General features: G+C 36.5%; 1 protein-coding gene across 2 annotated transcripts in view; it reads left to right on the forward strand.

Annotated features, from left to right (window-relative positions):
* The window catches only part of PARPBP (PARP1 binding protein), a 62,535-nt gene that overhangs the window by 24,405 nt on the left and 14,965 nt on the right, over window positions 1–23,165 (forward strand). For both annotated transcript variants that reach the window (XM_065937873.1, XM_065937863.1), the window contains 4 exons: window positions 5,235–5,405; window positions 6,732–6,886; window positions 17,918–18,101; window positions 22,171–22,349. In XM_065937873.1, coding sequence (XP_065793945.1) covers window positions 5,235–5,405; window positions 6,732–6,886; window positions 17,918–18,101; window positions 22,171–22,349 — 689 coding nt within the window. The remainder of the gene's footprint in view (window positions 1–5,234; window positions 5,406–6,731; window positions 6,887–17,917; window positions 18,102–22,170; window positions 22,350–23,165) is intronic.

Below are 23,165 nucleotides of genomic sequence, written 5' to 3' on the forward strand. Positions count from 1 at the left end.
AGTCCCTTGGACTGCAAGGAGATCCAACCAGTCCATCCTAAAGGAAATCAGTCCCGGGTGTTCATTGGAAGGACTGATGTTGAAGCTGAAACTCCAATACTTTGGCCACCTGATGCGAAGAACTGACTCATTTGAAAAGACCCTGATGCTGGGAAAGATTGAGGGCAGGAGGAGAAGGGGATGACAGAGGATGAGATGGTTGGATGGCATCACCGACTCAATGGATATGGGTTTGGGTGGACTCCAGGAGTTGGTGATGGATAGGAAGGCCTGGCGTGCTGCGGTTCATGGGATTGCAAAGAGTCGGACATGACTGGGCAACTGAACTGACTGACTGAATATTCAAACTGTTTGTTTTAATCAAGTTTGCTTAAATTATATTTTGAGTCCATATTTAAGGTGACCTTTTCTTGTCCATTGAGATTTTCTTAAATTGACCTTGACTGCCTCCCATGTTTCAAGAATTGTTTTTTTTACAAGAAGCTTAAGTAATCCCAAAGCATGTTATCTTTAAAATTGCTTTTAAGATGTATATGAACTTGAAGCTTCTTAATAATTGTCTAAGAAACTTCCTATTGATTTGTAAGTTTTTATTTCTCCCTTTTAACTCTTTTGTGCTTATTAATTTTAGTGAGATTAGACAGAATACGAAGAAATCTTAATTTTAATAAGGAAACTATTTTCTTAGAGTTTACAGATGATAAATTGTTGAACCTTTAGCTAAATTATCAGTCACTGCATAGTTTATGAATTTCCTAAGTTTTGAATGTACGTTGAGGTTAGCCTTTCTGAGTCCATTTTCCTAAGGTAATAGCCAAGGGGAGGATTTCAAGTGAAGATTCTGAGAGAAACATGTAAGAATTTAAAAAAAGAAAATAAAAACAGAATTCCAGAGCAGGGTGAAAGTAGTTGAAAGGGTGAGAATAAGAGGAGAATACATACAGGTAATTTAATTTTGATGAAATCTAGTTTATCAATTTGTTTTCCTTTTACGGTTGTACCTTTGGTGTCATGTGTTTGACTTTTCCCAATTCAAATTCAGTAGGGGAGATCAGTCCTGGGTGTTTATTGGAAGGACTGATGCTGAAGCTGAAACTCCAGTCCTTTGGCCACCTGATGCGAAGAGCTGACTCATTGGAAAAGACCCTGATGCTGGGAGGGATTGGGGGCTGGAGGAGGAGGGGACAACAGAGGATGAGATGGCCGGATGGGATCACCGACTTGATGGACATGGGTTTGAGTAAACTCCGGGAGTTGGTGATGGACAGGGAGGTCTGGCGTGCTGCGATTCATGAGGTTGCAAAGCGACTGAACTGAACTGAACTGAACTGAATTCAAATTCATGAAGATATTCTCCTGTTTTCTTCTGGTACATTTAGGTCTGTGGTCTATCTACTTTGAGTTAATTTTGATAAAAGGTGTGAGGTGTATTTTTCTTATATGTAGATGACCAATTGCCCCCACTCTCTGAGTTGGGTGCCTTCCTGGACTGTTCTGTTTCATTTATCTGAGTGTCTGTCTCTGTAAATTCTGTGCTATCTTTTTTTTTTTTTTTTAACAGTTTTTATTTACTTATTAAGAAGAAATATTTATAATCTCAAGTTTGAGAAGGCTTCTTGAGACCGAGAAAACAAAATGATTAGGGAAAAGATGAATGAATTTAATCATTACAAAGCGTGAAATTTCTTGACCTGTTCTGTTAATAGTAGTAAAAAGTAAGCAACAGACTGAGAGATCTTTGCCAGGGTTTAAAAAGAACTACTGTTTATTAACAGTATTATTATATAAGAAATTTCTTATTATTATAAGAAAGCAAACAAATTACACAGTAGAAAGTTATGCAAGCAAAAACCACTACAATACTGTAAAGTAATTAGCCTCCAACTAATAAAAATAAATGGAAAAAAAAAGTAAAAAAAAATAAAAAATAAAAAATATTAACTTATAGAAAAAAGAAAGTTATGCAAAAGAAAGAGCAGTCAATTAATATTAAAAAAAAAAGATGGTCACCATAATTTTAAAAAGATGCCTAGTCTTCCAGGTAATCAGAGGAAATCAGTAAAAATTTTAAAGTTTTATATTGCTTAGCATTGGCCAAGGTATAGGAAAATGGGAACTCTCCTACACTATTGGTGAGTGTATAAGTAGGTACAAGTGAACGACACCTGACAGTATTTATTAAAATAATAAAAAAAGTAGTACAGCAAAACCACTAAACATGTATACTGGGAGATCAGTATCAGAATATACATGCAGCAATGTTTATAATAAAAACTTGGAGGAGTCTAAATGATCCTCATTAGGGGAAATGACTAAATTGTAATATTTTTATATTCGAATGTTTATATTAGTGTTTATATGAACACAGGTTAAGTCCATCTTTATAGGACTGAAAACTTCCTGATACTCATTATGTAATATTTTTTCCTTTTTTTCACAGAAGGTGGAATTAAATTGTAACATATTAGCAATTTACAATAAGGTTTTTGTGTTTTCCAAGAATACATATACTCCTGTGAGAAGTCTTTCCATTAAAGCATATTTTCCGTTCTATTTAAAGTATCTCTTAAAAAATAAGAGGGGGAGCACCCCTTAGTGCCTCAAAGGAAATAGGAAAATTAAGACTGAGTATCACTTGGGTTCCAAAGTTTCTGCCATGGGAAGGAAATCAGTACTATGTTATCTTGACTATTGTAATTGTAAAGTAATTTTTAGGATCATGTCTCAGCATATTTAATATGTTGTTTCCATTACTTCTGGCTTACTTAATTTTTGATGATCTGTTAACCTTATCTTGCATATGTAATGTGTCATTTGCTCTGGCTGCTTTTAAGATTTTTCATCTTTGGATATCAGAGTTCGATTGTAAGTTCCAGGAGTGAGTTTCTTTGTGTTTTCCTGCTTGAGTAGCTTCTTAGATCAATAAATTGATGTTTTCCACCAAATCTGGGGTGCTGTTGTCTATAATTTGCAAATATGTTTTCTCTCTCTTCACTCCTCTACAGAAATTTCAATTACAGATATGTTGATTCTTTCTTCTTTTTTTTCCCTTCTATTTTGTTTTTCAGATTTGATAATTTCTATTGATACAATTGTATGCTCGCATAGTTTCTTTTACTTTCTCCAAATTGCTGTTGAGCACACCTAGCAAATATTGTGTTTCAGTTACTGTACTTTTTATCTCTAGAATTTTCTTCCGTTATAGTGTCCACTTTTCTGTTGTCATTTCCTCTAAGTCACCGATAACATATTTTCCTTTAATTCACTGAACACATTTTATTTTAGTTCTTTGTATTTGTAGCAGTTTTTTTGATCTTCTGTCAGCTAAATCTAATACATAATTTCACTTGGTGACATTTTCTATTGACTGCTTTTATCCTGAAAAGGAGTCACACTTTCCTTATCTTTGACTGTCTAGTAATTTTTGGATGAAACCAAGACATTTCAGGTAATATTTTATAGCAACTCTAGTTTTTTCTTGTGTTCTACTGCAGAACATTGTTTTTTGTTCTGGTATGCAGGTAACTTGCCTGGTTTCCAACTTTATGTTTTGTCTCCTTGGTGGCGTGTAGCTTTTTGGATATCTCTTCTTATGATTTCCTTTTACTGTTTTTTTTTAGCTTGGCTTTTGCAACCCTTCCCTCTGCCTCCCAAATCTGGCAGTTAACCAGGTATTTGGGGAAGAAGATATGGAACTTATTCTTTCTATGGATTCCTTTTTCCAAGGGATTTTCCTGAATTTTCCAGTTGTTCTGACAGGTTTTGGCTTTGTATATTTAATATTTCAAGCCTGTCCAGCTTCAGCTGTCTGTCACTTACGCTATATATAGTTGTGGAGTGCACTTGGTTTAAGAAACCTTCAGACCCATAGCTCCAGTTCTTTATAACTCAGTCTTTCTAGCATATATTTCTTTCTGATTGCTGTCTGTGTTTTAGATGGAGCCTTTGAAATCTTCCCTATGCTTGTGTAGTTTCGCTGTCAGCTAGGGATTTTGGGTATTTATGATCTCAGTTGTTTCCAAAATTTCCTTCTTTAAATTTCTAGCTGTTTTCCCAGCTCTGAATTCCAATCTCTGGCACCTTTAGTCGCGTCTATTTTCCACAGCCATAGTCATGAGACGTGGGCCAGTAAACCTCAAACTTAATTCATACCCTTCTTATTGCAGTTCTTTTAAAACTAAATGTTTCTCCAGCTTCTATTTTTGAATACTTTCCAGTATCTTTTAGTAGTATTTAAAATTTTTAATTTAGTATTTAATGCTTGTTATTTAAGGAGTTCACTTGATCAGTCACTATTTCTGGAAATCACAATTCCCCTATTACTGAATAACCACAAACTTGAAATTCTTACCCTTTTTGTTTCAGTTTCTCTAAAATTAAATTCTTCTCCAGCTTGTGTCTGCTCTTGGATGCTATCCAGTGTTTTTACATACTTAGGTTTTAAAAAATTTACCTAATATTTTGTAGTTGTTACCTGTGGGAATTCATATTTTTAATTCTGTAGTAGTAGAAGTTGTAAGACCTTGAAAAGTTATGGCTAGTTAATTTGAAGAAAAAGACCAATGAATGCCCTGGTTTATCATTTGACTGTGAAGGTTTAGTCATCTATGAAAGAACTGAAGCACATATTAAGTTCTCCCAAATATCATTTTTATCTTGTGCTTCAACAGTCTATAGTTCCGTGTTTTAGGGCAGTTAATGTCAACAACAACTACTTGCTATTATTTGCTAACATTTGGTTGAATCTCTTTCTTTTAATACTCAGTTGGTTTCTTGGTGTTATGAAAGTCAGTATCTTGTAATACTTAAAAAATTTAGCAATTTATCTTGCTCTGTAAAGAGACATGGGTATAGGATCAAATAGTGCCCATAGGCCCATGCCTTATGCTTCAGGGGACTTCATTATTGGTTATTATTTAGTGGCAAATGTATGTAGGGGAATGAGATCAAGTCTTATCAGAAATGCAGCTGTATATTGTATATCATTTCTTAGAAGACATTTTCCAGCAATTATGTTAGTTGTTATTTGCAGATTTTCATTGATGACAAGTTAGTTTCATGAGCAAGGATATGTTCTTTGTCCAAACCAAATTTTTGGTTTATATGGCAATTCTCATTTCCCAAAGAGCTGAGTGAGAAATTGTCATTGAATGATCATAAATATTTTACTGCATATTAAAAAGATTATTTGTGAATTTAGAAGTCTTCAATAAAGGAAATATTTTATTGTACAGGTACGATTACTAGCAAAGAAAATTATCTACTCATATTTAAACCTGCTAGTGAATTCGAAGAATGACTTGGCTCTGGCTCATATTCTCAATATTCCTGATAGAGGACTTGGAAGAGAAGCCTTCACTGATTTGAAACATGCTGCTCGAGAGAAACAGATGTCTATCTTTTTGGTATGGACATGTTATATTTTCAAGATTTTTTAGAGACTCTGAACTGTGGATCCATGTACCTTAATATAGAATTCTTATAACTATGATAGAACAACTTTTAAATTGTGAATATGTGTTCTACCTTGTGTATTTGAAAGTCTTCTGTATTTTTTTCTTACTATATCCTTCAAAGTTAATAAGGGAGAATTTTCTAAAGCAGTGTTTGCCTTCGTGTTTTCTGTAGAATGCTAGTGCAGTTAAATTTTCCTGAAATAAATTATTTCCAGAGGCAGAAGTTCCTATTCAGTGCTCTTTGAATTTCCAAGGGCAAAAGTTGGAAATCATGTATACCCTTTTTGGATATACAGAATGCATGAGCATTCTTTTGCATCAAAAGCTCTGAGAAGTCCTGCCATAAGGAACTCTGTATAAGTTAACCTTGCTATTTAATTTGTTGTTTCCTAAATAATTTAACTATGGAAGTTTTCTCAGATTACTTACATTTCAGAGATTTTTCTTTTTCTTTCTTTGGATATACTTTGGAAAATGCAACTTTAGAACATTTTGCTTTTGATGAAGATGGCCTAATGTATAACCATCAAGCTTGTATTTTTTTTTTTTAGCATGTATTTTTTTATCATAGTAAAAGCAAGGCCTTTTGAACTACACATGGTCAAATAATCCTAAAATGTGAAAGCTAGATGGGGCTTAGTAATTATCTCATCTAACTCTTTATTTTACAGATGAAGAAGCTAAGATTTAGAAAAGTTGAATTAATTGTCCATCCTTGAATAACTCAACACAGTTGGCACTGAAAAAATCCCTTTTTTCCATATAACAATTCTGGTAGCCAGTAATCTACTGAAGAATATATTTATTCTTTATAGAATATCACTGTCTAATTCTTTATAGACAGTGATATACTTTCTTTCTTTTTTTTTTCCCTTTGGCTGCTGCTGCGCTGTAAAGCTCACAGACCAGGGATTGAACCTGTCCCTTCTACAGTGGAAGTGAGGAGTCCTATCCCTGGACCACCAGGGAATTCTCAACAGTGACATACTCTCGGGAACATATTCTTATGCCCTTAATTTGCCCCTGACTTGACTCTTCAGTCTCAGTTTCCATCTGTATGTTGCCATCACCCTGGCTGGCACAGCTTCTGCATGACACCTGTTTTTTTTTTTTTATTATTATTTGCTTCTGAATGAAAATGTAGCATGAATCATAAAAAAAATGCTTCACCTCATCTATATACATAGAAATATGTAAAGGTACCTGGGTTCATAAAATATGATGTAGTTTTAACTTACTAAATCAGTAAACATAACCATCTGTTTTAATTCGTAGGTGGCCACATCGTTTGTTAGAACAATAGAGCTTGGAGGGAAAGGATATGCACCATCACCATCTGATCCTTTAAGGGCACATATAAAAGGATTGTCTAATTTTATTAATTTCATTGACAAATTAGATGAAATTCTTGGAGAAATATCAAATCCAAGGTAGGACAAATATGTGTTATTAGTCTGTCTTTAAAACTTCACGAAAAAAGAAAAAAACTTCACAGAATCAAGTGGATAGAAAAATAGGAGCTATTGAGATGATCAAACATCAAACCAAACTAGAAATGAGAGACAAAATATCCAGATGAGGAGGGTGGCATAATTTAGGAAGGGGGGATAAATTAGGAGTTTGGGATTAGCAGATACAAACTATTGAATACTATATGAAACAGGTGAACTACAAGGTCCTATTGTTTAGTACAGGGAACTATATATCCTGTGATAAAGTATATTGGAAAAGAATATGAAAAAGAATATGTATATGTGTAACTGAATCCCTTTACACCAGAAATGAATACATTATAAATCAATTGTACTTCAGTTTTAAAAATCTAGATTAATAAATTATAATCACATGACTAGTCCACCTAAATTCTAGATAAATACTCAGTTTAGAGAGGCAGAAACTGAATTTAGTCACATTGCTGTGAAGTAGCACAGTTGGGACCTGAATTCGGTTCTGACCCTGGAACCCATTCTCTTAACCGCTGTTTCTTATTCTGTGAAACTTCTTTCCGTTTTAAGATTCCAAGAAGAATTCTTCTCGGGATCTTGTTCTGAATTGTTTCCTTCTATCGTCTCATGCTCGTGCTCAGCCACTCAGTCGTGTCGGACTCTTTGTGACGCTATGGACTGCAGCCAGGCTCCTCAGTCCATGGGGTGTTCCCAGCAAGAATCCCGGAGTGGGTTGCCATTTCCTCCTCCAAGGAGTCTTCCCGACCCAGGGATCAAACCCATGTCTCCCGTGTCTCTCCTGCATTGGCAGGTGGATTCTTTGCCGTTGAGCCACCAGGGAAATCCCTATCTTATATGGATATCTATTTCAGTGAAGTGAATTTGGAAGAGGATTTGAATATGACTTATAGTTAATATCAGTGACATCTTCTGCACTTCCAAATAATATATTGACTGGCCATTTCTTCTCGGACAGCAGATAATTAATTTTAAAGAATATTTTATTTTTAGTAAAACAAAATAGGTATAGTTTGTTAAAATCAAATGGTACTACAGACTTACGGTAATAAAGTCCTCAGAGGAATCGACTTGTACTACTTTTTGTGTTTGTTTCTATATTTACTTCATTTAAATGGAATTTTTATACAGCTGTTTTTTTATTGGAATATAATTGCTGTACATCATTTTGTTAGTTTCTGCTGTACAGTGCAGTGAATCAGCTATATGTATACATATATCTTCTCTCTCGTTGACCTCCCTCCCACCCTCATCTCAGGCATCCAGGTCGTCACAGACCACAGAACTGAGCTTCCTGTATTCTATAGTGGGTTCCTACTCTCGACTTATTTTACACGTGGTAGTGTGTGTACATCAAGCCTAATCTCTCAGTTCATCCCATTCTTCCCATCCCCCCTGCATCCACATGTCTTTCCTCTCCATGTGCATCTCGATCCCTGCCCTGGAAAGAGGTTCATATGTACCATTTTTCTAGATTCCGAATGTATGTGTTAATAGATGATATTTGTTTTCCTCTTCCTGACGTACTTCACTTTGTGTGACAGACTCTTAAGTCTATCCACGTCTCTACATAGCTAAAGCTGACGTAACTAAAGTGAAAGCCGCTCAGTCGTGTCCAACTCTTTGCAACCCCATGGACTATACAGTCCATGGGATTCTCCAGGCCAGAATACTGAAGTGAGTAGCCTTTCCCTTCTCCAGGGGTTCTTCCCAGCCCAGGGATCAAACCCAGGTCTCCCACAATGCAGGCGGATTCTTTACCAGCTGAGCCACCAGGGAAGCCCAAGAATATTGGAGTGGGTAGCCTATCCCTTCTCCAGGGATCTTGCTGACCCAGGAATCAAACTGGGGTCTCCTGCAATAGTTGATTTACAATGTTATGTTAGTTCAAGTATAAAGCATTCAGTATTTTTGCAGTTTATATTTCATTATAGGTTATTATAAGATATCGTGTATATTCCCTGTGCTATACAGTAAATACTTCTTGCTTAATCTATTTTATGTATGCTGCTGCAGCTAAGTCGCTTCAGTCGTGTCCGACTCTGTGCGACCCCATAGACGGCAGCCCCCCAGGCTCCCCCGTCCCTGGGATTCTCCAGGCGAGAACACTGGAGTGGGCTGCCGTTTCCTTCTCCAGTTTTATGTATAGTAGTATCTGTTAATCCTGTATTCCTAGTTTATCCCCACCCATTGTGGTAAAACCATAGGTTTGTTTTTTAGGTCTGTAAGTCTGCTTCTGTCTTGTATATACGTTCATTTGTCTTATTTTTCAGATTGCAGATGTGAGGGCTATCATTTAGTATTTGTCTTTCTCTGACTTTACCAAGCATAATATTCTCTAGGTCCATCCGCATTGCTGCTAATGGCAAGATTTCATTCTTTGTTATGGCTGAGTAATATTCCATTGTGAATATATACCACATTTTCTTAATCCATTACCTGTTGTTAGGCACTAGGGTTGCTTCCTTGTCTTGGCTGTGTTAATAGAGCTGCTTTGAATATTAGGGTACTTATATCTTTTCATATTAGTGTTTTTAATTTTTCCAGATATGTAGCCAGGAGTAGAATTGCTGGATCATAATGGTAGTTCTATTTTTAATTTTTTAAGGCACCTTCATACTGTCTTCCATTGTGGCTGTACCTGTTTATATTCCCACTAACAACAGTGTTTGAGGATTCCCTTTTCTCTGCATCCTCTCTAGCACTTGTTATTTGTAGACTTTTTGATGATGACCATTCTGACAGGTGTGAGGTGATACTTTATTGTGGTTTTGATTTGCATTTCTTTAATAATTAGCGATGTTGAACATCTTTTCATGTGTCTGTTAGCCATCTCTATGTCTTATTTGGAAAAATGTCTATTCAAGTCTTCTGCCCATTTTTTGATTGGGTTATTTGGGTTTTGATAGTGAGTTCTATAGTGCTGTTTGTATATTTTGGGTATTAAACCCTTATTAGTCTATGCAGCTGTATTTGAGTTTCAAGTTTAGACATTACCTTTTAACTTCCTACCGTGGGAGATGAGGATTTTCCACCAGCTCACTAACCTCCCAACACTCCTCTTTTCCTCTCCCCCTCCTTCCACTCACATAGACACATATGCACACTTGTTGTAGCTCTGTAACTATTGCCTGCAGCTAAGCTATATTATATATAATATTATGTTAATTATGTTAATATCATATTAATTATATCAGTTATATTTATTATATATTAAGTATAATTAATATATATATATATATATTATATTACCAGGGCTTCCCTGGTAGCTTAGAGGGTAAAGCGTCCACCTGCAATGTGGGAGATCCAGGTTCAATCCCTGAGTCAGGAAGATCCCCTGGAGAAGGAAATGGCAACCCACTCCAGTATTGTTGCCTGGAAAATCCCATGGGAGGGGGAGCCTGGAAGGCTGCAGTCCATGGGGTCACAAAGAGTCGGACATGACTTAGTGACTTCACTCTCCTTTCCAAGCTATATTATATTACTATTATACTTCCTATCTTGTGTACATTTTTGTTTTTTCTAAAATCAGTGATTACTTTTTTCTTCTGCTTTGCTTTTTATACATTTATCATTAATTCTTTACCAAGTTTGCTGATGAAACTATACAGTTTCTTCTTTTTATTAGATCATCTATCAGTTCTGGATTTTGCCTTTACAGACATTTTTTTCTGAAAAGTCATCTGTCTTCTTCGTTCATTCTATGTACTTTTGCTTGCCAGGCCTGTTTCAGAATGTCACCCATGAAGCTTTATCACCTTGTGAATTTTCTTTGCCTCTGCCTTGTTTTCTGGATTTCATGACTTTATTTTTTTTATTGGTTAAACCTTTTATTTTGCTTAAATAGTTTCCTGAGAAAAGGTAAATGGGAGATAAATATCATTACTCTCACTTGTGATTGTATGTGATCTTTATGTTTTATTTATCTCTTTAAGATTATTTAATTTTTATGATCATTTTTATCTGCTTCCTGGATCGTCTTTGTTTTATCTAAGTTGAGTGTTTTTGTTTCTTTCTTTCAAGTTAAAGGTACTCCTAAAATGTGGGGTGATTCTAGACTGTTGTTTCATATTTAAGAATGAGGCCTGATTAGAACAGCATAGTCACACCAGTTGGCTTTTTTACTGGGGATTCTCCAAATGTAAATAGCTACAGGTCTTTCCTTTGGAACTTACCCACAAACTTCCACAATGGCATCCTTCAGCCTCCTTCTGAAAGTCGTCCGTCTGGCTAGCAACATTCTGGGATCTGAAGTAGGGTGACTTGATTCTGAGTCACCCAGCTGAACATGCAGACTTTTACTCAGTCTCTCTGTCTTCAGTTGTTCGTGCCTCTAGGTCTGGAGCCTCCCTGGCTTAGTTTCTTCAGCATGATCCTGCTTTCCATTCTGAAGTGAGAGAAATTCACTAGTCCTGACTGCTCAGAATAAGACAGGAGACTTAGGGGTCCAAGTGTTCCTTGTATATACTGTTAATCAGCTTTTTTATTTGCAGTGACACCTTCCCCATAGCCTTCAGTATTGCCTTCAGTTTCTGAGGTGACTACTTCTTGGTGTCTCTCTGAGCAGTTACTTGGCTTGTAGCTTTCTCTGTTCTGGGTAGTCAGTTACCACTTTTCCATCTGCTCTTCGTCTTTCTGTAGTTTCATAACATGTCTCTGCTCTTGACTATTGTCTCCTCTCTCACACTATTTTTCTTTATGGATTTAAAATCTTTGCCTTTTTTGTCGTTTTAGTGGTACTTTAGAAGGGAGCAGATATAAGTGCATATATTTAATCCATTTGTATTGGTTACATTATTTTTTGGAGGAATTTCTGGTTGGCGTAAGTTAACAGGGTAAAAGTATATTTGTACATACACTTTTGTACAATAGGGTAGAAGTATGTTTTAGAGGCACCTTGGATAAGAGAATAACCTTCAGTTCTTCAATTTAGCAGCCAATTATTTTGAATATTCTATTTGGTCATCAGTTCAATTCAGTTGCTCAGTTGTGTCCGACTTTGCAACCCCATGGTTTGCAGCATGCTAGGATTCCCTGTCCATCACCAACTCCTGGAGCTTGCTCAAACTCATGTCCATCGAGTTGGTGATGCCATCCAACCATCTCATCTTCTGTTGTCCCCTTCTCCTCCTGCCTTCAATCTTTCCCAGCATCAGGGCCTTTTCCAAGCAGTCAGTTCTTCATATCAGGTGGCCAAAGTATTGGGGGGTTTGAGCTTCAGCATCAGTCCTTTCAATGAATATTCAGGACTGATTTCCTTCAGGATTATTTGGTCATAATGAGTAATTATTAATACTCTATATTCTAGAGAAGATACTGAAGAAGTGGGTGTCTAAATAGTTGATTGAGTAGTCTTTATTTTCTTCTGTAACATGGTTTTTTCATGTGTTAAGTATATATTCATTTCATGATTTTGAATAGTAAAGTTATTACAAACCAAAGACATATATTCTGTTTATATAATAATAGAAGGATATACAGAGGAAAGGACAATTGACCTAGTTTCTGGGAGCCAGGGATAAGATTGTCAGGAGAATTTACCTGAATGGTTGTTACAGTTGAGCTTAATCTTGAAGGATGAACTTGAAGGAGTTAAACATACATGGAGAATGGGGGTGACATGAAGTTCAGAGGAGAAGGGAGGGTATTTCCTACAGTGGGTATAATTAATATAGGTAACCTGTTGGGACAGAGTTTCACTGATTATTCATTTTGTTTTGTAATTTCAGCTTCTACCAGTCCTTCTGTTGTTGTTTAGTCACTTGGTCACGTCTGACTCTTTTGTGACCCCATGGATTGTAGTTCGCCAGGCTCTCTCTCCATGGGATTTCTTAGGCAAGAATACTGGAGTGGGTTGCCATTTCCTTCCCCAACTAGTCCTTTAGCCCCAGTCTATAAACATCATAAGAAAAAAACAAGTCGTCATCTCTGTTTTTGTCACTTTCTTTCTTTTATAGCTCAAATTCTTGAAAAAATAGTCTTTTATTCCAATTCCCAATTATTTTCCCTTCCAAGTGCTAATTATTTGAAATATGTTTCTCATGAGGCTGTAAACTCTGAGGACTTTATTGGTTTTCTTCACCAATATTCCCTAGCCCTAGCACAGTTTCTGGCATAGAGTAGGCACTCAATATTTATTTATCTCTGTTTTACTGACTCACACCCATTCACTTTTCCACTCTACTGAAGCTATTCTACCAAAACTCTTTTATGATCTTCTAGCTGTCATAGTTTCTGGTCTCTTTTGAGTCCTCAAATTTGATCATTTTCTTTCATAGAACTCTTTTGCCATTAACTTCTGAGTTGTCATTCTCTTATTTTCCATCTGCCTCTCTGACATATATGCAAATTCGAATCCATATTTCAGTGAAATTCAAACTCTTTTCCTAGCTTCAAAAGTACGTCTTTAAAAAAAAACAAGAAAAAAAAAACGTCTGATTTATTTTTTTTTTAAATATTATTTTATTAGTTGGAGGCCAATCACTTCACAACATTTCAGTGGGTTTTGTCATACATTGACATGAATCAGCCATAGAGTTACACGTATTCCCCATCCCGATCCCCCCTCCCACCTCCCTCTCCACCCGACTCCTCAGGGTCCTCCCAGTGCACCAGGCCCGAGCACTTGACTCATGCATCCCACCTGGGCTGGTGGTCTGAAAAAACGTCTTTTAACTGTCCATATGTTGTTACCTCAATGGGACCTCAGACTTAGCATCTCCCAAACTAAATCTTTGTCTTTCCTGGCGAGTCTGCTTATCCTCCTGAAGTACCCAGCTTGATGAAGCCTCTTTCCCTCTAACTATCCAAGCAGAATTTGGAACATATCTTAAACTACTTTTTTTCCGCTTTTTCTATCCCTTCAGTTGCAAAGATCCATCAGTTCTCCTTACTTAGCATTTTTGATACTCTCTCTCTGTTTTTTAACCTCTATTCCTATTGCTACTATCATATTCCCCTTTTTCATCGAAAGTCTGTTTTCTGTCTTTCATCTTTTTTTTGCCTGGACTTTTTTGTTTACTTATCTCTGAGTTGTTCATTCTGCCTCCAGTCTTGAGTTGCTCCATCCTGTCATCCTCACTGCTGCCAGGGTTTTTAAAACAACAGATGTTACCCCCTTAATTAAAACCCTTCAATGATTCCTTGTTAGGTGAAGGATGAAACTCCAGAAGTGTCAGTGTGATGTACACATTCTATGCTCTCCACCCACTGCTTGTATCTTACCCTGGCCTCTCTCTCTCAACCTTAAAACTCAGAGAGAAAAATATGTTTAACCCTTGTAGCTTGTTTTATAATAGGATGGTGGTGGTAGGGAATCACAGTAATCTTTGAGTTCAAGGAAAGGTGGACGATAAACAGACAGGGAAGGAATCACGATCACGCTTGCCTCCCCACTGCCAGCTGTTCATTAGGCCTTCTGAGCTATAGTATGGCTGCATTTCTATACTTTGCCAGTAGGTGCCACCATAAAATGCACTCTATACTTTCACCTGAAAAACATCTTAAATTTGGGGTTTCAGGTTACATAAATTAGTTACTTCCCTGTTCAAATGTTTAAAATTCTATGTTTCCATTTTATTACACAACTTTTCAGTGCACACCTGCATTTTATTTATTGTACTAAATATTATGCATTTATAGGATGTTAAGTCTGATTGAAATTAGCCAGTCCAGAATACTAATGTTACATTTCTCATTTCAAAATAGTTCAGAAGCATTTTTGATATATTTCATATAGCACCTTTAATCACATTTAATTTTTAAAGATATAATTTACTATGACAAATAGTTACCAAATTGTTAAAGATGTTAGGGAAAAGGCAAGTCATTCAATATAGTAAGTGAAAGAAAGTGATGTCACTCAGTCATGTCCGACTCTTTGTGACCCCATGGACTGTAGCCTACCAGGTTCCTCTGTCTATGGGATTTTCCAGGCAAGAATATTGAGGTGGGTTGCGATTTCCTTCTCTATTCTATATAGTAAAGATAGTCAATAATTATAGTAAAATATTGCCAATTATTTGTATTATTGCTTATTACTCTCTTTCAGTCACTATGTTTTGATTCAATCTTAAGGATTTAGTGTTTTTCCTTACTTGATTCATTTTTCTGTTTCGGCCTCAGGGCCTTAATGTGATGCATTTAGTAGTCAGGAACTTTAGTTTATTTCTTTCTCACCCACATTCTTCCAGAGTAGTAATTTCTTCCAAGATGCTTTCCTGAAGACCCCCTTCTTTCTTACCTCCCCACTTAAATTACTGCTATACTTTCCATATCTCATTGTATCAAATGATCAACTGTGACCTTTTAAAAATAAATATTATATTCATTTTGTATCTCCAGTGCCTAGCACAAATGTCCTGGCATCATTTGGGTTAAAACTTCAGGAGTTTCTTAGACTCTAGAAGCAAGAATTTGAATTATGCTACTGTGTTGCTGAGCAGATATTTGAAGAGCTAGTGTTGGCTCTTGTTATGAATGTATAGCAATAGAAGTCATAGCACCAGTGTTTGTGGTATTTTGTTAAGGGTCAAAATGCTAAGCTTGGCAAGCATCTGAAATACAAATCTTACAAATTTTTCCTAAGTACAGTTCATCCAGGGGATTATATCATCTTTAAAATTTAGAATATTTGGTCTTGTAGAAGGAATGAGAAAAGAAGGCAAAGGTGACTTTTACGTTTAATATTATTGAAAGCTTTTCCTTTTGTTCTTATAACTGACACTATGACACTCTTTCATATTTGATTATGCTTTTGAATCTTTTCCAGAACTCTTCCATTAGAGATTAATTCCCAGAAAAAAACACACAGTGTTTAACTATGTTTTCATTTTGACTACATTTCATCCAGTTATTTTCTATGGTTTTAATTGAAAATGAAGAAAAAAAACCAGTTGGAAAATGAATGTTTGTTTACATAAAAGAATTCTTAGAGTTTGTTCAGACTTCTAATTACAGATATATGGCAGACTAGGTCCCCTGATTGACCCTTCCATTGAAAATAATATTGCTGGATAACATATTTATAAACTAATTCTTAAATGTATTGATTAGGAGGTGAATGTAATGAAAATGCAGGCCAAAAACAATGGGAAGGAAGAAAGCCAGAGAGGAAAGTCAAGAAGGGAAGCCAGCTTTTATTTTAGAAGTACTTGCTGAATTTGGTGATTTGGAGGATCTGTTTTTAAAGCCACCAAAGTCTAAAGGAGCAGGGGGACAAGCCCCGGGATTGCTCAAGGTGGGGTGTCTATTTGGGACATATAGGACAAAAGGGCCACTACCCTTTTCAGTGTAAAATGAACTAAGAATAAGGACTTTAACTTGATATAGGTTTCTTTGAGAACCTACTTAATGATAAAATGTTTTAGCATATTATTTAAGATTTAGAACAAGACAATAGTTCCTGCTCTCATTTCTTTTCAGCATAACATTAGATGTCCAGTTCAGTGTACTAAGGTAAGAAAAAGAAATAGGAGATATAACAATTGAGCAGAAGAAATGAAAGTCTATTTAGTGATAATATGAATATGAGTCTAAATGCAAATTGTTAAAATTAATGGTAGAGTTTAACAGTGTTGCTAGACACATATCAATTTAAAAAATTGTATATCTATGCCATAACCAAATAGAAAAAAAATTTTTTTTAAAGCTTCAAAAATACAAAATATTGTGGGATACATATAAATAAAACTCATACTAATGCCTACCCGCTTGGAAGGTTCAGACTCTGGAAATTTCTCGCACTTAGGGTTTGGGTCCTTATCACATTGCTACTAGAACTTTTTGTCCTCAGGAAAACCCTCATGCATCCTGCTTACCACTCACAGCTTCCAGCTTTCCACCCCAACTTTTGTTTGTCACTTTTTAGGGATGAAATTGGGTTGTACTTGTACATTTTCCCTGATTCCTACCAAGCCTAGTGGAATGTTCCCTTAGAGTAAATAGTCTGCCATAGTGTAAGTTGAAACTAAGTGCTTTTCTACCACAAATAATAACATAAAAATAGTAAAACATATGTCTTTTGTCTTACAAGTAAAAACTTCAGACTGTTGCTTGCATTGTTGTTGTTTAGTTGCTCAGTTATGCCTGACTCTTTATGACTGTGGACTGCTGCCCGCCAGGCTTCTCTGCCCATGTGGTTTTCCAGGCAAGAACATTGGAGCGGGTTGCCGTTTCTTTCTCCAGGGGTCTTCCCACAGCTCTTGCCACGTCTTCTGCATTGCAGGTGACTCTTTGCCGCCGGGCCGCTAAGGAAGCCCTGTCGCATGCGATGCTGTTCTGTGCTGTCCCCAGTCGCTCAGCCATGTCTGACTCTCTGCGACCCCGTGGCCTGTAGCCCACCAGGCTGCTCTGTCCATGGGATCTCCAGGCAAGAGTACTGGAGTGGGTTGCCATGCCCTCCTCCAGGGGATCTTCCCAACCCGGGGATCAAACCCAGCTCTCCTGCCTTGCAGGTGGATTCTTTACCATCTGAGCCACCAGGGAAGCCCGTTGTGTGTGATAGTGGTTATTTATTCAATAGAAATATCAATTATTTCTTCTCTGTGCCAAGTTAATGTGAAGATTAGTAAAATATGGTTCCTTTCTCAAGGAGCTAATCTTTTCATGAAACTTTCCCAAGCTTGTCTAGTCATAAGAATCACCTGTGGTAACTGCAAAATAAATGCAACTCTTTAGTACCCTTTTCTGGAGATTGTGATTCAGTAGGGTGGGCTCTGGAGTTGATCAGATATCATTTATAACTAAATTATTTCCTTCAGCTTTCAAATCAAGGAAGAAGTAACTTACCTTATTGAAATAACTTGCTTTAGAAAAACGTTTAAATTTTGTTTCTAATGGTTCTTATGCTTTTCTTAAATGTGTTACTGTTTGATTCATAAGATCAAAGCCATATTCTTTGAAAAGTGTTGATTAACTCTGAGCTTTATATTTTCAAGCTTATAAGCATATTGTCATCTCAAAATGTTATTATAAAAGTGATCTTATTTCTATTTTCAGCCTTGCGGGGGGTCGGATACTCTCAGTGATAAAGATGCAGCTGATTAAAGGCCAGAACAGCAGGGATCCTTTTTATAAAGCAGTAGAGGAAGTTGCTCAAGATTTGGATTTGAGGATTAAAAATATTATCAATTCTCAACAAGGAGATGTAGCTCTTAGTACCACTGGCATCAGTCCTGCACGGGTAATGAGGTTTTTATTTTTTATTATCCTTCTATACAAAACATTATCTTTTCTAGTGGCTGTAGAAATGATTTACTATTGCTACTTAAGTCAGAAGAATGTTTCCTCTGTTATAAGATGATGTTGAAAATGTAAGTTTCTCAATAGGATTATGCAGGATTATGTTCAAGTTGGGGAAATCATAACATCTATGGGACAGTTTATCTCTGTTTATCAAAGGAGGGCACTGGATAATCTTCAGCATCCCTTGTAGCACTAGAAATTTATAGTTTTTGAGGGATATTAGGGTGTTTTGTTATATTTTTCAATAATTATTTTTACAGAACAATTATTTACTCATTTACTCAGAAGTGAAAGAGTGGTTTCTCTGGTTATGATCCCAGGGCTAGGCACTCCATAGAAAAACCACAGAAATGGTTTTTATTCAGCAGTTTATTTTTCTTCTATAGAATTTTTCTATTTCCATGATCTCTTATTTTCTACCTCTGTTGCCAGTTTGCTGCTAATATTAGGAATTTTTCCTATACTTAGTAATCTTTTAGTTATATGTTCCAGAAAATTTGCCTCTTTCTTGTTTTTTTTTAACATAGTCAAACATTATAAGGTTTTATAAATATAGTTTTATAGGAGAAATTGACTACTGTGTTTTTAATTCTAAAACAGAATTTTGGAGTATGTGTTACAATAATTCATTTGTTGCAATTTAACCGTTCAGGTAACAAAATCCTCTTTTCCTTAGGTATAATTGTGATAGCCTGTGTATGAAGGAAGACTTACACTTAATTTTTGTAATTCATTTGTTTATCTCCAGTTCTTGTGCACTATTTTTAGCTGTTTTCTGTAACAATGCATGCTTTTAGTTTAATTTGAAGGCAGGATAGATTCTGGGTTGTTTTCCCACGTATTTTGTGTGTATTAACACTTCCTACGGCTAACTTGGCTCAAATGACAACCAGGTTTTATTATGTCAGGAACTATCACAGTGCAGATATGTAAGAGCATCAATCTCTGCCATTTCCTATCACAAGAAATAAAGATGTAGACAACTTGGTTCTTAATTTCACGTTTTCATCCAAACTGAAAATCTTTGAAAAATATAATTCTATCATTCTCAATGAAATTACTATTAAACAGTATGTACTTGTTTGGTACCAATGATAAATGTATATTAAGCACCAGTTTTTGATAGGCAGTTTGTTAAAATTCTGGTGTAGCTATATGTTACAGTTCACTTGGTAGCCTAAGTCAGCCAAGTAGAGAAGGGAGGCCAAGACCATGTTGATGAAACTTGAAGAAAATGGTACGTCTGTAACAGATGACCCTGGAAGGGCAACTCAGCAATGGCCAGCAACCCTCTGGTTAGGCACTGTCACTATCCCTATTTTACCTGTGATTTAACTGAAGCACAGTGAGGCTGAGAAACTTTCCCAGAGGTTTACAGCACACGCGACTAGCTAGTTGGTATGTACTCAGCCAGAAATGGCATCCAAGTTTGTTCTTAATGTGTATTTGTGTGTAGTATTATCATATGTTTTCCCTATTCTTCTGTCTAGTTACTAAGTTTTTCCAGCTCTCCCCTTTTAATCTACTATTTCTTTATCTCCACTGCTACTGTTTTAGTTCACTGCTACCACCTTCTTCATTTCTGAGCTGGACTGTTACAGTCTCTTAATTTGTGGTCCTGTGTCCCAGGTCTCTCAGTGGTAAAGAAACTTCCAGCCAAGCAGGAGATGTGGGTTTGATCACTAGGTTGGGAAGATCTCCTGGAGAAGGAAATGGCAGCCCACCCCAGTATTCTTGCCTGGAAAATCCCATGGACAGAGGAGCCTGGTGGGCCACAGTCCCTGGGGTCACAGAGTTGGACACAAACTTAGCAACTGAGCACACATGCATGCCCTGTGTGTAATAACAGTCTTACCCCGGAATATATTTATACATTTCCTTCATTGCTGTCTCTTTTCTAAAATGTAAAAAGTATCATTTTATTTCCTTTTTTTAATAAAGTAAAAGGTTTTAACTTTGTAACAGACTGACTTGTAACTTCTTTGTCTGATATACAAAGCTTTCCCAGGCTCATCTCACATGACTCTATGTTACCCTTCTTTGCTACCTGGTCACTGAAAATACCATATTCTTTCTTACCCCTGTGTGTCTCCTCTGTGAAACCGTCCCTGATACCAGGGTAAACTGGTGTGCTTCCACTGCATAAGGTATACATGGTCTTCAAAATAGCACTTGGCACTCTGTAATGCCTTTTTTGGTTACTTATTTATTTTGTCAAAGAGACTACAGGTCCTTTGAGACATTGGTTTTTACCTTTCAAACACAGGTCTTGGGACTTAGGATGTATTTATGGGTGATACTGAGAGAATGAAGGTCAGCTAGTCTTTTTATTTTTGCATTTGAGTAGATCTTTACAACCATCTGTGGGGTTGACTGTATTACCAGATACCAGATCACCAGAATCCCACTTCTGGTATAAGAGAGAAAAAATAAACACAGATTAAGTCATGCGGCTGAGGTCACATTTGTTGTTGTTCTGTCGCTCAATCGTGTCCAACTCTTTGCGACCCCATCGACCGCAGCCCCCCCAGGCTTCCCTGTCTTTTACTATCTCTCACAGTTTGCTCAAACTTAAGTCCATTGAGTCAGTGATGCCATCCAACCATCTCATCCTCTGCAGCTCCCTTCTCCTCCTGCCTTCAATCTTTCCCAGCATCAGGGTCTTTTCTAATGAGCTGACTGTTCACATCAGCTTCAGCTTCTGCATCAGTCCTTCCAATGACTATTCAGGGTCGATTTCCTTTAGGATTGACTGCTTTGATCTCCATGCTGTCCAAGGGCCTCTCAAGAGTCTTCTTCAGGACCACAATTCGAAAACATCAATTCTTCAGTGCTCAGCCTTCCTTCTGGTACAGCTTCACATCCATATAAGACTACCAGAAAAACTATAGCTTTGACTATATGGACCTTTGTCAGCAAAGTGATGTCTCTGCTTTTTAATACGCTGCCTAGGTTCTTCATACCTTTTCTTCCAAAGAGTAAGCTTCTTTTAATTTCATGACTGCAGTCAATGTCTGTGACTTTCTTTGAAGCCCAAGAAAATAAAATCTGTCATTATTTCCCATTTTTTCTCCATCTGTGCTATGAAGTGTTGGGACTGGATGCTGTGATCTTAGTTTTTTGAATGGTTGAGTTTTAAGCCAGCTTTTTCACTCTTCTCGTTCACCTTTATCAAAAGGCTCTTTAGTTTCTTTTCACTTTCTGTCATTAGGGTGGTGTCATCTGCATATCTGAGGTTATTGATACTTCTCCTGACAATCTTGAGTTCAGATTTTGATTCATCCAGTGCAGCATTTCGAATGGTGTACTCTGCATATGTTAAATAAGCAGGGACAATATATATAGCCTTGACATAGTCCTTTCCCAGTTTTTCAACCAGTCCGTTGTTCTGTGTCCCGTTCTAAATGTCCTGTTCTTGACCTGCATAAGGTTTCTCAGGAGGCAGGTAAAGTCATCTGGTATTCCCATTTCTTTAAGTATTTTCCACTGTTTGTTGTGATCCACACAGTCACAGGCTTTAGCGTAGTCAGTGAAGCAGAAGTAGATGTTTTTCTGGGATTCTTTTGCTTTTTCTATGATCAGCAGATGTTGGCAATTTGATCTCTGGTTACTCTGCCTTTTCTAAATCCAGCTTGTGCATCTGAAAGTTCTCGGTTCACATATTGTGAAGCTTAGCTTAAAGGATTTTGAACATTACCTTGCTCGGTCACATATATTGTAGTTAAGCTTTTTGATGTAAAGTCTAGTGTTATTTTGTCCAAAATCTAATGTCTTCATTTGATGATATTATTTTCTATATTTTTTGGTGCTTCTGGAAGCTCATAAGGTAGATTTTAATATGGTTCGAGGGAGAAATATTCACAAGCCTTAAAGCCATTTCTCATGGCTGATTTTTTATAGCTTAATAGAAGAGGAGGGATAACAATAGCACATGAAATGGAAAAGAATGGTTGATTGACCCAGCTGGGGTGATTATTACATTTACTTGAAATTATTTCTTGTTCTAGCCCAAATCTCATGCCATAAACCATGGCACTGCATACTGTGGCAGAGATACTGTGAAAGCTTTACTAGTTCTTTTGGATGAAGAAGCAGCCAGTGCTCCTACCAAAAACAAAGCAGAGCTTTTGTATGGCGATGAAAACACAATTCATCCTAATGGAACTTCTGTTCTTACACTTTTTAGGTAAGTAATGTGGAAGTTATCTGTATGTGAATGTTAAGTCTATAAAGGGAATTTTTGAAAAAGCACCTCATTGGTTATAAAGAAAGTATATGCTATTGTAGGAAACTTGGAAACTACAGAAAAAGTATGAAGAGAAAAAACAAAAGTTAGTTAAAGGGAGATTGAACATTTGAATGTGAGGAAGTCATATATAAAATAGTATTTTTTGAGATTATGACCAGTAATTTGTGTTTCTTCGTTCTTGTTTTTTGTTTTGGAAATATTTGTTTGCTAAGATATTTATGTCAAAAACATTGCTGAATGCTTTCACTTGTATCAACCTTCACGAGAGTCTCTTTTAGTAGTATCCCCACTTTATAAGTAAAGAATTAAACTTGAGAAAGATAGTAAGCAATTTCTCCATGTTAGCAAGTGGCAGAGGTGTCCTTCTGCAGAACCTGAGGTCTCTGCTCCAAGGATTGTGCTATTTTGCCTGAGAATAGGAGAGTTGCTATACTCCAGACTTGCACTGGAATTGACATTTACTTGTTCTTCCTCACATTAGGAAGAAAATAGTAAATTACCTTTGGTATTCTGTACAAGACATTATGATACTCTCCAGTTTTAACAATTTAGTCAAAACACTGAGTAAGTTGGTGATATTTTACTTAATGAATATTCATTTATAGAAACATTTAAAATTTTAGAACAACCGTTTAAAATTGTATTTAATACATTGTGAAGGATTTTTGCAAACTTAACCTGTTTGATCTTTTCTGTTTCCTGCTTGAACTACCTTTTAGAAATCTGACTTTCATCTAAAATTGTTCAGATCCA

The sequence above is a fragment of the Muntiacus reevesi genome, chromosome 1, assembly GCF_963930625.1.
Source record: "Muntiacus reevesi chromosome 1, mMunRee1.1, whole genome shotgun sequence".
NCBI classification, from domain to species: domain Eukaryota; kingdom Metazoa; phylum Chordata; class Mammalia; order Artiodactyla; family Cervidae; genus Muntiacus; species Muntiacus reevesi.